The 15,859-nt window shown below is 41.9% G+C and overlaps 1 protein-coding gene across 1 annotated transcript; it reads left to right on the forward strand.

The window, feature by feature from the left end:
* Positions 1-10,953: 10,953 nt before the first annotated feature.
* NDUFA4 (NDUFA4 mitochondrial complex associated) lies at positions 10,954-14,352 on the forward strand. The gene is made up of 4 exons (XM_074150774.1): positions 10,954-11,075; positions 11,709-11,797; positions 12,110-12,170; positions 14,133-14,352. Exons 1-4 carry the CDS (start codon positions 11,034-11,036, stop codon positions 14,187-14,189), a joined length of 249 nt encoding a protein of 82 aa, XP_074006875.1. The 5' UTR covers positions 10,954-11,033; the 3' UTR covers positions 14,190-14,352.
* Positions 14,353-15,859: the final 1,507 nt, after the last annotated feature.

Genomic DNA, 15,859 nt, shown 5'->3' on the forward strand with positions numbered 1-15,859 from the left:
TTTGCCGTCTTCCATTCTCACATCCTTTATGCCACCGTTAGCAACGAGCTGGAATTGATCCAGATGATAGAAACGTTTTGTTTCGCCTCTTTAGGTGAACTGGTGCTGGCACACGAGTAGCCCAAGGGCAAAGGATGGATGAAACTATCTCTCTGAGCAGCACTTTGGGCTCACTGTGAATTAAAAAGACTGTGTAACCTTGGCCTTAGTGATTCACTACATCCTTTACTCTTCCGCACGTCTGTGTTCTCACTACTATTTATTTGTATTCTCTGACTCAAGGTGGCTCTGAAGAAAAAAGATTCGGGGAATCCACAGTACATAGTCTTTTCTATTGCCCCTCAAACGACTCTTCTCTCTCTTCCAGATTCCGTGGTCATGAAACAGCCTACCAGCAAGTCCATTTAAAAGAACTATGACCTTGAAAATCATGCTTCCTCCCCTCCCAGATCAAATAGGGGAGCACAGAGGGAGAGAGAGGGAGCGAAAATTCCCGCTGTCCTGATTTGTTTCTTTAGAAGATGGGGTGTGGATTACTTCTTTTAAAAGTCATTGTACTGGAATTTTTTAATTTTCAATCACATCGGTCATTTCGGTTTGGCCAAATTATAATCAAAGCTCATTTTACCCTATAAACAAATATACTGAATCCAAGTTTGATAAGGCAGATTGTTCTTTTAAAGACTTACTTATTTTACTTAAAAAAAAAAAAATTCGTTCATCTTTGGACTGGCCTCATTACATGATTATTTTTTTTTTTTTAATTAGCAATGATTCTGCTTTGGAGAGGTGTAAAATGTATCTCCTACGAGGGATATTTTTGTTATGGGTATTGCTTTTCAGAGCTCCAGCATTTTCAATTATGTTTGCAGAAGATATCAATTTTTAAATATATCCATTTCCTCCACATCTGCTCCGCATTCCGTGGAGAAAAGACAAGAGCGTTGGGCGCCTGAAGACTTTAGGAGTCCGACACGTGGTTGTTAAGACAGCTCTTTCACACCAGTGTTACTGTTCTGCTTATGTCTGCGTGAATAGGGATGGCAGCCTGAAGGAGGTGCCTCTTAAGGGCAAGTCCCAAAGAGGACAAAGAGATGGGCAGAGACAGCACCGATGCAGTAACATCTCAAAGTACACAAGCCTGTGAGTCAGTCAGACAAACGGTTTCGTGAAAGATGGGAGTCAACTTTTTTTTTGGACACATTCTGTTGTCTTTAATCTGATTTTGTATGTGATCCAAGATGAAAAGGCATTTCACATACATAAAAAAGTGAAAGTACTTCATGAAACTCCTTTTTAATTAAATTTGCTAACTTACGTTCTGCCTGTTGTCAAAGAAAATTTTTGATGTCTTAGTACATATAAGAAAAAATTTCAAGATATGCTGTAGTTTTCCCCTTCACATCATTTTCACTTCAGTCTAGACTGTGGTGTTGAAATAAAATAACAAATTCCTGCTCAGAAGTCTTACTCCAGGTGTATGTTTCATGCAATCACACAATGTGAGTCTCACAGATCCGCTGTATGGATCCTTCAAAGGAGGAGGATGGACTCAGTCACACATCAAAACATATTATTATCCTTCTGCCGAAAATATAATAATACCATTCCCTACATTTAAATGAAACTTTATTTAAAGAAAGGATAATGTAGGAATACTACTTCTGGTGAGCAGCACATCACACAATTTTTAAGAGTAGAAGTTTCCAAAAAACCACAAGTAAAACTCAAGAGTAGCCAGACCAATACTTTCCTGCACTTTTTGATAAAGCTGTCATGATTTATTAAAGAGAGAACACAGGATACTTTGTATTCTTAGAAACGGAGCGCTGAGTTTTGTACTGATGTAGATAAATGCATATACAGAAAAAAAATGTCATGTCGCAGCGTCAGGCATCAGAGCCCCTGTAGGAGGAACCCCAAGACTTCACGATTTTTCACAGTGCAAACCACGTGAGAACACCAAGAAACAGGTATTATTAGATGTTCTGCGCAAGCCCTCCAGGTCTTACCAGGTTCATAGCAGGATAACGCAGGTGTCGTGGTTTTGCTCTGAAGGGTAATGAAGGCATGAGGTTTATCCAGTAACGTCTTCTGAAATGCCACTGGAGTCTGTCCCTGTGCATCAGCTCGTGATTTTGGCAGGGGCCAAGAATGACATCCTGAAAGAATGATTTATTCCTCAACAACAGTGTGTTGATCCTCAACACAGGAAGGACATGGACCTGTTGGAATGGGTCCAGCGGAGGGCCATGAAAATGATCCGAGGGCTGGAGCCCCTCTGCTGTGAGGACAGACTGAGAGAGTTGGGGCTGTTCAGCCTGGAGAAAAGAAGGCTCCCAGGAGACCTTGTAATGGCCTTCCAGTCCCTAAAGGGGGCTCCAGGAGAGATGGGGAGGGACTCTTGATCAGGTAGGGGAGCGACAGGAAAAGGGTGAGTGATTTTAAGCTGAAAGAGGGGAGATTTACGTTAGATATTAGGAAGAAATTATTTCCTGTGAGGGTGGCGAGATGCTGGCATAGGTTGCCCAGAGAAGCTGTGGATGCCCCATCCCTGGAGGTGTTAAAGACCAGGCTGGATGGGGCTTTCAGCAACCTGGTCTGGTGGGAGGTGTCCCTGCCCAAGGCGGGGGGTTGGAACTGGATAATCTTTAAGGTCCCTTCCAACTCTAACCATTCTGTGATTCTATGATTCGATTCAGTAAACCTTTCTACTCTGCAAACATTAACCTTCCTCTAAAAACTACAGCAGAAAAGAGAGGCAAATTATGTTTTCTCTGGAAAGTACATGGATAACATTCTTACTTCCAAAATAGCAGTATCTGTCCTGTTCATGAATCGCAGGAGCCCCTCCTTGCCCTTTCCAGAAAGAAAACAAAAGCCTCCGACTCGTGTTAGTGGAAGACAGATGAGATTTTCTCCAGCCTGGGTCTGTGGAAAATAGTTTGATCAGAATTATGTCTCATCCTGTCCTCTAACGGCTCTGTCACTGTCTTAAATAAGAACAAGTTTTGGCTTATTGAAACTGTTAAGATTTGGGAGCCTTATTCTTTCTATAAATTGTGTTTCCATTAGAATACTGACATTCTCCATTACGGAAAAAAAAAAAAAACCAGAAAAATAAATTAGAATACAAAATCTATTTATACTTTTCTAACTGTCTAATCCTTTGTTGGCACAGCTTGTGCAGACAACGCCACGGCAACAAGACTCTACTTTGTAAACATACGCTGTTTTCATGTTGCTTTGTTAACATTATATTGTTCTCCTTAATGTTTGGGATACACAATGAATGCGAGGGCTCATATATCATTCCTTACAGCTGGTGTACAGTCAATTATACTGATTTTTTTTTTTGGGGGGGGTGGTGGTGTATTTTTATATTTCAGAAGCTGCTTATAAGCAGCTTGTTCTGTTCCCAAACTGTGCTTGAGTCACTCCTGTGGGAGCTGCAGCAGTTTCCCATAAGCAGCAGCATGTCCTGGAAAAAGGGCTGTCGATAACAAGTTATTCTTTCCCGGCAAAGGAGAAGAGTTTTATTCAGAGAGCAAACTCTGATCAGATTTTTATAAATAATTAGCCAATAGTTTTTGGTAGCGTGAACCTGACTGTCACGCCAGCCCTGGCAATCCATGACCTGTCTCAGTGTAGATGCCCAGTATAAAAAAAAAAAAAAAAAAAGAGCTGAGATTTGAGGCAACTTTGGTAAAACTATAAGCAAACAAAAGATGAATCAAAGGCTGACTTAAATTTGGCACATCGGAACAGAGGACTTGTAAGGACCATCAATTTCTTCCCCAGTGTATGTAAAAAGAACAGCACAGAATGGTGCTGGAAGCATTATTCAGGTGTGCTCCTCCTTACTCCACAGGAGAAACTAAAAAGCATCCTTTAACCTCCTGTACTAAGGCAAAAGATCAAAAGCTTTAAGACAATGACAGGCAGAAACAGAAGCAGTTTTAATTTGTCTGTACCAAGTCATTAAATAGTTTAAACAGCACCTGATTAAAAACATTTCCAGGTACGAGACCTCTTTCCAATTTTAGTGAAGATTTTGACTTTCTAATGAGTCATTAAATTTATCTTGTATTTATAGACATGAGGCGGCAGACCACGCTGGCAGTCCAGAAAGCCAACGGCACCCTGGGCTGCATCAAAAGCAGTGTGGCCACCAGGGCCGGGGTGGGGGGGATCCTGCCCCTCTGCTCTGTCTGCTCTGGGGAGACCCCACCTGGAGTCCTGTGTCCAGCTCTGGAGTCCTCAGCACTGGAAGGACATGGACCTGTTGGAATGGGTCCAGAGGAGGCCACGAAAATGATCAGGGGGCTGGAGCACCTCTGCTGTGAGGACAGACTGAGAGAGTTGGGGTTGTTCAGCCTGGAAAAGAGAAGGTTCCGGGAAGACCTTAGAGCCCTTTCCAGTACCTAAAGGGGCTCCAGAAGAGATGGGGAGGGACTCTGGATCAGGGAATGTAGTGATAGGACGAAAGGTAATAGTTTTAAACTGAAAGAGGGGAGATTTAGATTAGATATTAGGAAGAAATTCTTTACTGTGGGGGTGGTGAGACACTGGAACAGGTTGCCCAGAGAAGCTGTGGCTGCCCCATCCCTGGAGGGGTTCAAGGCCAGGCTGGATGGGGCTTTGAGCAACCTGGTCTGGTGGGAGGTGTCCCTGCCCAGGGCAGGGGGGTTGCAACTTGATGATCTTTAAGGTCCCTTCCAACCTGAACCATTCTATGATTCTGTGATTCTATAGAATTCAGATGGTTTTTCAAATTGAACACAAGGGCAGCTTACAGGGAGCTACCATCTGTGGATGCAATCACAGCAAAGAGATTACCTGTAAAAGGGCACTGAGCAGCAGACTTTTTAGGGGAACTGTTCCAGTAACTTCTTGTGGTCTTTTAGTGAGGTTCAAGCCTTCCACTTGGGTGCAAGCTGTGTGGGGCTGCACTTCTGCATCCTAACTTTTGGCAGATGATGTAATTTAAAACAAAATATATTTTAAATATGAAGAACAACTCTTTCACTTGCTCTCTTGAACCTAGAGAGGAAGCAGAAACCGCAATTTAGTTTTTTTAAGTATTTGATTCTGAGGTGCTCATCTTTCCGTGTCATTCTCTTTCTTGCTTTCTGTTCCTAATGGTCACGGAATGATACTACATTTTAAAAACCCCATACATTTTATAAATGTCGGTATTTAAAACCTGAATATTTTCATCCATTTTGGAATATCTTATTAGCTCTTACACATCTCTATTTCTGTTTCTCTCCCAGAACGACTGAAGTCTTTCAGCTGCAATGTGTTATTTTCAGTCGGCTGAGAAGAACTCCCGCTGGTGACGGGTGCTTTAACCCGTTCGCTCCTGCGGGATCTGTTACCTGAGATGCTTCCTCCAAAACCTCTACAGAGACTGAATGGAGACAGATTTTAATCTGTTAATAAAGGTAAAAAACTCCAATATTCCATTACGAACAACCCAAATAACCACCTGCTTCCCTGTGCAATATACACTTTAATAGTTTTTTCATGTGAGGAATGGGTAAGAGCATTTTTATGCCAAGAAATGTCCTGCCCAAAGATTCTTTTTATACTCTGTATGGACAAACAAAGAACTTCCCTCTAAATTCTTTATGCAGTTTCACCAATAACAATTTATGACAGCTGAGGAACTGGGATTTTATAAAAATTATGCTCAAGGACAAAATTTTAAATACTTGTAAATACATCCATATTTTGCCAGAAGATGTTTAACTTCAGGAAAGAAAGTTTAAGGAAATCCTTGCTTTATTTCCTTACTGGCAGTTTTCACTTTTGCTAAATAGCACATATTCACGTATCCATTCTCTTTGTGTAAAAGCATTATTTATTTCCATTTAAAATAAAAGCCTTTATTTTAAAGTAAGGATTTACCTGCTTTGAAGTAATTATAATTACTTAAATGCTACAGAATTCTATATAGCTGTACACTTAATAAAAGTGTAATATTACAGAAGTTGTGTACATTAGGGCTAATATATTTAAGTTTAAAAATAGCACTGTAAAAATCCAAGGCACAATTTGTATTTATAATATAAATTAATAATCATAAGTTAGATACATAAATGCAAATGAACTAAAAAAAAGTTATTCTGTCTTAATAGGATATTATTCTTTGACTTGCTGAGCAGATTGTAAACTCTAGAAAACTATTTTTCCCTTAGTAACAGAACATACAACCACTGGTGCCAAGTCTGGGCTTTTTTCAGATTTCGGTATTTCTGTATCATATATTTCTGTACCATTTCGTATTCATTTCTTCTTTGTCATAGCCCTTGTAATTTGTTAGTATTCAAGATTTCCAGGAGCTATTTTCCTTTCACCACAGTTATCTTAAACGCTGTTGCAGTTTAAAAGAAAAATCACCTGGTCTATATCCATAATTTTTTCTTTCAAGTTTTTCTCTTTGTAAACATAGAGTTTGATTTAACTGCCTGTAACATACTGAAATTCTTACTTTTTTTTTTTTTTGCAGAACTGTTGTAATATTTACAATGTTTACAGTTACTGGAAGATTTTATCACAAGATGCTACATTGCAATGTTACTACCCCTGCGCATCCACCTCAGTCCCCCAAGTTCTCTTCCTGCCCTTACACCGGGGATGCAAGAACAGAAGATGCAGCCACTCCCCAAATAAAACCAAATATAAGTTTTAAAATACATTTTGCTCTCCTAGAATTCCTTTTCTCTGCTAAGAATTATTTTTAAAAATCTTTGCCTTTTTACCAAAAATGGTATGTCCTACAGAAAATCCTCAGTTTATACCTTGTTTTGATTAACAGAGAAATACCCTAATGATATGGAACAATTCACAATTAATTCAATTTCTTGATCTGTGACCAGTTGGAACATCTCCAAATCTCATAGTCTTTCCTTCCTATTTTCCTCCAATTAAAATATGTAACTTCAAAGTGACTATATCTCTGTTGATTTCTTTTTTTAATCGATTGATTCTGTCAAACCTTAAGAGTGCAATTCTTCAAATAACCTCTGATTTTATTATGACTTCATATTCCTGTTCTTCAGGAAATCAGACCTGATTATATCTGTGGCTAAAATCGATTGCTTTTAATATAAAAAAATGAAGCACACCCTAACTGACGTTAAACACAGTAGAAATCTGTGGCTATATGATTCATAATAACAGGTGTTCAAGGCCAGGTTGGAGGGGGCTTTGAGCAACCTGGTCTGGTGGGAGGTGTCCCTGCCCAGGGCAGGGGGTGGAATTAAATGATCCTTAAGGTCCCTTCCAACCCAAACCATTCCATTCCATTCTATGATTCTGCAACTAAAAGCTCAAATGAGCCTAAGGAAAGGAACAAAGAAGGACAAGGGAGAGACAGAAGGTGTGAGATGAGGCTCTACAGGAGAACAAAAGAGGGAAAAATAAATGATAAAGCACCAGGATAACGCCAGTACTTGATTTTCAGCCCCTTAGTTCTAAATGGACCGGTCCATCACAAAACCTTGCCAAAATACCTGAAGGATTTATGGATCCACTTATTTAAAAAGCAGAAACCTCCACAAAAATAACTTCACTCAGAATAACAGAAGTGACTGGTCTAACTAAAGCGCCATAAATTTAATTGGCAGGTGCGAACACAAAGACACCAAACTTTAAGAGGAAACAAATATGTTTCCTTTCAGCTTGAGCAGCCAATGGACAGCTAAAAGAGTGGTAAGAATGCCTACCTTTATCTGCTGTTCACTCTCTGTAAGGGAATGGATGGACTCTTGAGGAGTAACAGAAAATTGTTAGTCTTCAAGTATGGCCAGTATTACTACAAATTACTACAGTAATTACTATGACAGCATTACTATAAATTAACACAGAATTTCTATAACTGTGGCATAGTTCAAGCACACAAACACGGCAGGTATTTCTAGGAACCACGGATCCACCACCAAGATGCCATGAGGTGGCTGGAGTTTATACTCAAAATTTCACCAAATCAAGAAACCAAAAGATTGCATTTGTAGCACTGGGTTTGCTTTAAGATTATTAACTCATGATTTCTAAAATTAGAAGTCTGCTTTGTTTTCACACTTTAATATTTGGGCTGTAAAACTCATTAACATACACAAAATTCCAAGAAACATAATAATAAGACATGTATATGAATAATAACATAAGACATGTATATGAACAACAAACCAGCTGAATCATACATCCCAGGCAATAAAAGCTGATGCACACAGTGGTGAAAATTTATGAAAGCCCATAAAATGCACAGCAAATTTTGCAAATTGGTCAGGGACTATGTCTCTCTTTAAATTCAGAAAAGCACAAGAAGCCAGCAAAAGTTTAAATCATTGGGGGAAGGGGAGGAATACACGGAGAAGCGTATAAAACCCGTGATATATTCCTAAAAATAGGTGCCAAAGATATGCCTAGTGGAAATAATGCGTCCCTGATGGTCTTCACTTAGTAGGGCAGAAAGAGGCTACTCAAAGTCTTTGACTTTCTGCCGCTCAGCCTTATGTTGGCCGTGCAGGAGAAAGGAGACTGTTTGAACCTGACGTGAGTTTTTCTCAGCAGCCCCAAGCTAAACTGGTTGGTCACTGGTTGTCCATCTCCCCTTTGGTTTCCCCCTAGTGATCCTGAAGCTGCTTCGGCAACTGGAATTTCACAGAATCACAGAACGATTTGGGGTTGGAAGGGACCTCTGGAGATCATCTAGTCCAACTTCCCTGCCAGAGCAGGTCCACCCACAGCAGGTTGCACAGGAATTTGTCCAGGTGGGTTTGAATGTCTCAAGAGAAGGAGACTCCACCACCTCCCTGGGCAGCCTGTCCCAGGGCTCTGCTACCCTCACAGGAAAGAAGTTCCTCCTCATGTTTAGATGGAACTTCTTATGTTCAAGTTTGTGCCCGTTTCCTCTTGTCCTGTCACTGGGCGCCACTGAAAAAAGACTGGCCCCATCCTCCTGACACCCACCCTTGAAGTATTTATAGGCTTTGATCAGATCCCCCCTCAGTCTTCTCTTCTCCAGACTAAAAAGACCCAAGTCCCTCAGCCTTTCCTTGTAAGAGATATGCTCCAGGCCCCTCATCATCTTTGTAGACCTTTCTGTACCCTCTCCAGCAGTTCCCTGTCCTTCTTGAACTGGGGAGCCCAGAACTGGACCCAGTGCTCCAGATGGGGCCTCGCCATTTCCCGCGATCCAAATACACGGTGAAAAAGTTCAGCCAGCTTTGAGCAGCGTAACCTTCCACGTTACTCTTGGAGGTCTCAGGTATTTCTCCCTCACAAAAGAAATAGCAGCGCCACTATTGTCTTCAAAACTTGTAACCGCATGGGCAAATTGCTCTTTTCATTTTGAAAAAAATGGCAAAACTCCTGTCCCCACCACATGACATCCACTGAAACGGTCAACAAGGCTCTCGGAGCACACCAACTACGTTCCCTTTCTGCTCATCAGCTCTGGAACAAATGAGGGGGACAATTAAGAGGATTGCATTGCTCCAAAGAAAATGTCGTTACAGTTTCTCTGGTGTCATCCAGTGACTTGTCAAATACATCTGTACAAATTACTGAACACGGGCCCACTGCCAGCATTTTTCTCTTCTCCCCAGTTATCTGTTAGCCACATTATACCGGCTCTGGCAAACTGAAAAAGGTTGGATTATGGGGAATGATAAGACAGGAGTATGGCTTTTTTTTGGAATTTATTCTGACAGGGACAATTTGAGACAATTCTTGCAAATAAGCAGAAGCCGGTCTGTGGAATTAGGAAGGGAAATAAAAGACATCCATTTGCTGAAATACATTTATTCTCCGCTAATTCATTATTTTTTTACTTCAAAATTTTACTTTGATGTATACCCACACAAACCATTAGCATTCATGTAAAGTTATCCTGCTTCTAACCCAGGAAAGGGGCTCTTTTTGGCTTAGGTTAGCAGCATGTTGATATTCCCTTTACCTAAAAATGAATTTCTTCATGATTGGGTGCAAACTTACGTTTTGGGTTAACTTTTGTGCAAGAAATCATACCTCAAAGCTGCTGGTGACCCTAGCCAAAGACAGGCATTAGGCTCCCAACTCTGTATAAAATAAGATATAGACCAAACTTGGGCACACTTAGTTTTATACAATAAGCAGTCCTGTTGCTCATTTAGTATTACCTAACAAGAAAAATTATGAAATCCAACCCAACCTTGGCCAAAATACGTAACCTTTCACTACAAACTTCTCTGCCAAAGATAATTTTTTTCATTGTGTATCATGTGTACCTTAAATTAGAAAATCTTCAAAGGTCTCTCTCAACGCTGTGTACGCACCCGACTTTTGCCACCCTGACACTGCAGCAGAATAATTAACTGGGCGTTTTTGGGGGTGAATTTCGCTCTTTTTGAAGACAGCGAAAACCTCTTGCCTCACCTTTGCAACCACCCCCTCAACTTTTTACCCCGGGTGATGGTGAGGACGGACCTCCGCGGCGGGGGCCCGCCTGTGCGCCATCAAAGCGGCCCCGTCCCCACCGCGGAGAGGGAAGGCTCCCCCCGTGAAGGCTGCGGCGGCTTCTGGCCCGCTCTGGAAGACAGTGTGAGAGGGGAGCCCCAAGGAGGGGACGCCATTGACAGCCCCTCACACCCCGCCGCCCTCAGCGCAGACGCGGCCCACACAGGCGGCGGGCGGGGTGAGGGGGCCTCGGGGCGGTGCGGGCCCGGGCTGCCCAGGCAGGCGCCTGCTCCCCGAGAGGTGCTGCCGGTGCTGCCGGCCGGCCGGGAGCCGCGCTGAGGCGGGAGTGGCCAAGCCCGGAGAGCTCGGCGGTGTCGGTGCGGGCCGCCGCGGCGGGGTGCTGGGGTGGAGCGGTGGCCGCAGCGGAGGGCGAACAGGCAAACGGCGGGGCGGCTACATCCGGGCGGCGGCGGCGGGCACCTGCCGCACCGGGGGCCTCGGGTGACATTGGGCCTCGGCAGCTGAAGGGGGAGGACGGGCTTCGGAGCCTGGTAAAGAAAGAGAGCGAGACCTTGCCTGCTGCAGCCATGTTTCGAGTCATGGTCAGCCACGCCAAGAAGCACCCCAGCGTGAGTATCCGGCGGCGATGCTCTGGCGGGCCGGGGCCGGTGGTGCTTCGGCCCCGGCGGGCCGTCGTCCTCCCCTCCCGGCGGCCCTCCCCTGCCGGCGGTCGGTGCCCCCCCAGTGTCCCTTCCTTCTCCTTTCTCTCTGGATGTCTGGTCTCTCGGCTGGGCCGGGGCTGGTGGGCAAGATACAGTCAGGTCCCCTTTTTCCTCCGGTATGTGCGGGCCTTTCTCAAGGCTCAAGGCGGCTTTTCCGTTCTTGCTCGTTTCTTTCCCTGCACGCCCCCAGTCCCATTTTCTTACTTCGTGATCAGGATGGCAGGGGCTGTTTTGGGCAGTGGAGAGGCTGATGTTTGTTTCTTAGTTAGTTTGTTTTTTATGCACGTAGAGGTATGTTGTTTATGTCAGCCTCTCTGTAGCTGCCAGTTCCTCTCTGACCCCAGGGGTGACCTGCACACAGGGAGCTTATGTCAGGCTGTTAGAGGGCCATGTGTTATGTCTTAAAATGTGTGAGCATGTTCTTTGGTTTGTTATTGTTGTAGTCAGGAATGCTATATAATTGCGTATAAGTCAGGAATGCTAACTATTCTATTATATACTAGTATGCCATTTAACTTTTTTTTTTTTTTTTTATTTCAGTTGATCCCTCTGTTCTTGATCATCGGATCCGGAGGTGTTGGCGCCGGCCTGTATCTCATGCGTTTGGCAATGTTCAACCCTGATGTCTGGTATGTATCAAGTAATTCATAGCGCCTGCTTTTCTTGCTGCATATAGTCAAGTCATCTTCACTGCTTTGGTCTTTATGTCTTGCTCCAATGTCACTGGCACTAAGTGTGTGGAGATTTCCTTGATTAGGAGGTTTATTTGTTTATCGTATGATATTTAGAGACTACTGACAAAGGACTGTGTCTTCTGTGGAAACTTATTTGGGTGGGTGACTCTCTATGGCCTAATAACCACAGTACACGTAGGAATTTTATTTCATTTGAAGGTAGTGTGATTCTCTTTATATATTCTCATGTTTTGCATTTCTCAATAGCTGGGACAAGAAGAATAATCCAGAACCTTGGAACAAACTGTCTCCCAGTGACCAGTACAAGGTAAAATGAAGAATACATATTTTTAGGAAACATAATATCAAAGGTGTAGCTTACTGTTTTAGGGTGTTTGAGTACATTGGAAAGGAGCTGAAAGAGTGATGCATTTCCTCTGCTGTGCAACACTTGTTTGTCTCTAGAATTCAGAGCGGAGAGCTGAGTTTGAGATTCTAAACTTTCCTAGAGTTGATTGACAATGGGGTGACAGGAGTCCATATGGAAGCAGTCATATATATTGCACTGTGAGAAAAAGAGGAATTATATGTGAGAGGAAGAATATACTAGCTCATAATACTCAGAAATAAACTACCGGGAGAAGTGCAAGACCTCGTACATTCTGAGCTAAAGCTTTCTGTGCTCTGACCTGTCAGTCTTTACTCATGAGAAGCAAAACAGGAAAATGTGAGCATTTAACATAAACAGTAATTCAGTTCTACAGTTGACTGCTTGAAAACAAAACATTGTCTGTAAGTAACTGGAAGCAATAGGAACGTTCTTTAAGTAATATTCAAGTTATTTCATTGAACTAATGGGGAAGCAGGCAAAGATGTGTAAAACATTTGGTAGTTTATAGAAATCCTATTTTTATCATGTTTTACTGAAGTGGTATTCCAGTAGATTCCTGTTAAGAGTATTTTAAAATTATCCTCAAGCTAATAAAAAACCTACTATGTTTTCAAAGCTGGTGTCTGTTCAGTACCATATCTTACTGTTGAAATAAGCAAAAAAAAAACCAACCCTACACTCAAAAATAAAGTATGTTGCAGCTCCCTTAAAGGTCCAGAAAGAACATAATACTTTGTTTTCATTGCTGCTTCTGGAATGTTGCTGTTTCTTAAATATCCAAAAGAGGCAAACTCAACATGGTGCGCAGCACAAATTCTTTTAAAGAGTTGCATGCCTTGCGTAGCGTTTCCCCGTCTGTCACAGCCTCAGGGTTTACCATATTTGGGTGTGTGTAGCCTTGGGGAGGGTTTTTTTCCCAAATCTGCTCTGTGGGAAATGGAAAGGCAGATACTCTAAACTGAAAATGGCTGTTTAGTCAAAAGCTCTGGTGTAACAAGGTTTTAGCTTTCGATTAAACTTTTTCTTTTGTAAACTTCCCTTTGTCATATCAACTTCCTCAGTCTTGCCAAAGAAAAGAATTAATGACCTGTTCGTTACTGTAGGAGCTGCGCAGAAAGCTGTGCTTGGAATGTGCTGTAGGCTGTTTTGTTTTTACTGAGGAAGTTAAAAAAAAAATAAATAAATTTGAGCCTAACTAAAAATAATCAAGTTAATAGATAAATATTTCTTATTTTTTTCCTTTAAAGAAAAACTATGGCATCATGTGCTTGATGTCAAGTCAGGCTGGGATGCCAAACTATGCTTTTAGTCTGTAAAAATCATTGCCTTGGTGACTGTTTGGGCTGTTTTGAATTGCTTGTGATGGGATCCAACTTGATTAATTGAAACTGTGAAAGGATCTGTTCCTATTTTCCTTCCTCCTCGCCATACCTTCTGGTTCTAGATGCGAACCTGGCTTTGGAGCACTGCTCTATATGTTCCCTCATGACACTGTTCATATACACAACACTTTGTGCCACCTGGTGAGCTGGGTGTTGCCCTTCGGTGTATGGGATTATATAGATTTGGGGCAAAAAAAGGATAAACTCAGCAGTACTGCCAGAACTTCCTGTGAATGGGCTTTTAATTCTGGGGATGAAAGAAGAGATCCCTGTGGGTTTTCTGTAGTTGTAGGCACAAGCGCTGCCTCATTTTAAATGCAGAACTTGTAATGCTCTATGCAGAATGAAGATAATATTCAAAAGTGGGTTTTATTATTATTATTTGTCTAGTGTACAGGCTGAAGCTGTGATTTCAGTTTCCTGACGTGAGTTCAGGTGATGCATGTTTTTGAGTAAATACAATGGAAAATGGATAGTTGGGACTTCTTACTCCTTTTTTTCCCCCCCTCTTTCCCAGTTCTACTCGGTTAACGTTGACTACAGCAGGCTGAAAAAGGACCGTCCTGACTTCTGAACAACACATTCATCTCCATAAGCTGCACAGAAAGGTCTTCCGAAAGCCGTCCGCACAATTGTCATGCTTAAATCATCCAGGAAATAATCAAACTTGCCTCACACTGCACTTGGTCATGTGTTTGAAAGTTTTGGGATGAGGCTTAATAAATGTCTGAAACTTGAAGTGTCTACTCTTTACTGTGACTTTGCAAAATGAGGATATTCTCCTATTATCGGTTTGTTGTATGATCGGTCAAATAGTAAGCAAAAGCCAGTTCACGTTTCCTGAACAAGAAAACAAAGTTCTATTGGTGGGCTTTGTACTCGCTCCGTTGATTTTAGAGAAATAATTGTGTGTTCCTGCAGGATACCGACCTGCAAGAACTTGAAAGCACGTATTTATATGTGTGTGTATATATTATTTTTTTTTTTAATCGCACCTGAATTTTTCTACTTGCCACTTGAAGGAGTTTGGGTAGCAGATAAGTCAATGCCAGCAAGTCATTGGCAGCAGTGAGGCAACAGATGTTGCCAGATGTTGCTGGAGGGGAGGAAAAAGAAAAAAGCCCAAGTTCTCTGCAAAGAGTTTAGTTTCATTTCTTTTTTTTTTTTTTTTTTGTTGTAAGTAGTTTGTTAATAAACAAGAAGGCAATCGTGAATATTTAAAAACTAAAATTCTAGGAACGTACTCAAGGTTTCCAGTGGATCACGCTTTTAAGGAAGGGGAGCACACAGCAGAACAGGGGAGAGGATTTGAGGAATAATTAGATTTTCACCTAAGAACAAGACTATCTTTCAGCAAGGGCAAAGTCTCACACTTCAGTCCTTTCTCTAGCCTTGCTGTGGGGAGACGAAAATATCCTTGCAAGTCTGTAACTTATGGCAGGTTCTTCTTGGTGTTTCTCTGTAAACATCTGGTATTTCCTTGGATGAGGGATATAATTCTGGACTGTCTGATGGAGTCCAGCTGTTCCCATTGTGATACGTTTCAGTCCACTTAAAGCAGACTCTCAGAATGTAGATATAAATAATTAGGAGAGGTTCAAAGAAACTGAGCAGCAAGAACGTTTCTTGGAGAAGAAAAACTATTCTGTGCTGATTGACTGAAAAATAACAAATACTTGCAAAGACTTCACCTTTTATATGGAAGAATCTTACAGGTCAGTTGTGGTTTATTTGGCGGCAGTTTTGATTATTTTTCTTTTCATTATATACCGAAATGGTGGATTTATTTGCAGTTCTTGCTTGTTTGAGAGGCTTCTGTGAAATCTGAAGCAGGGTGTGAGTGCTGTGACAGAGATGGTGTTTGCGGTGGTGGGCAAAGGCTGTAGGTGTCCTTGGGGACTGTAGTAGCTGTTGGAATCCAAATGTTTTTAGGAATAGATCATTCTGTTGGAACACTTTTCATTCTTCAGTTTTAAAAGTGAGTCACGTGTGAAAATGGGAAGTGTCCTTTTAACTTGGTAGTCCTTTTGGATTTTAGTGATGTTGCCATGGTCTTCAAGCGCAGATCCTTTCCTGGGCATTAAGAAAGACCAATATCCAGGAAATAAACCTGATACTAAGTAAGTTGAGACGAGGTTGTTCCCTTTTGATCACAGCTGAAGAGGGTATAGGCTCGTGTTTGTCTTAATAAAGGCACTTAAAATAAATAGTCTGCCCTTGATAGATTTCTAAATCTATTTAATA

Source organism: Numenius arquata, chromosome 7 (assembly GCF_964106895.1).
Source record: "Numenius arquata chromosome 7, bNumArq3.hap1.1, whole genome shotgun sequence".
Classification (NCBI taxonomy): domain Eukaryota; kingdom Metazoa; phylum Chordata; class Aves; order Charadriiformes; family Scolopacidae; genus Numenius; species Numenius arquata.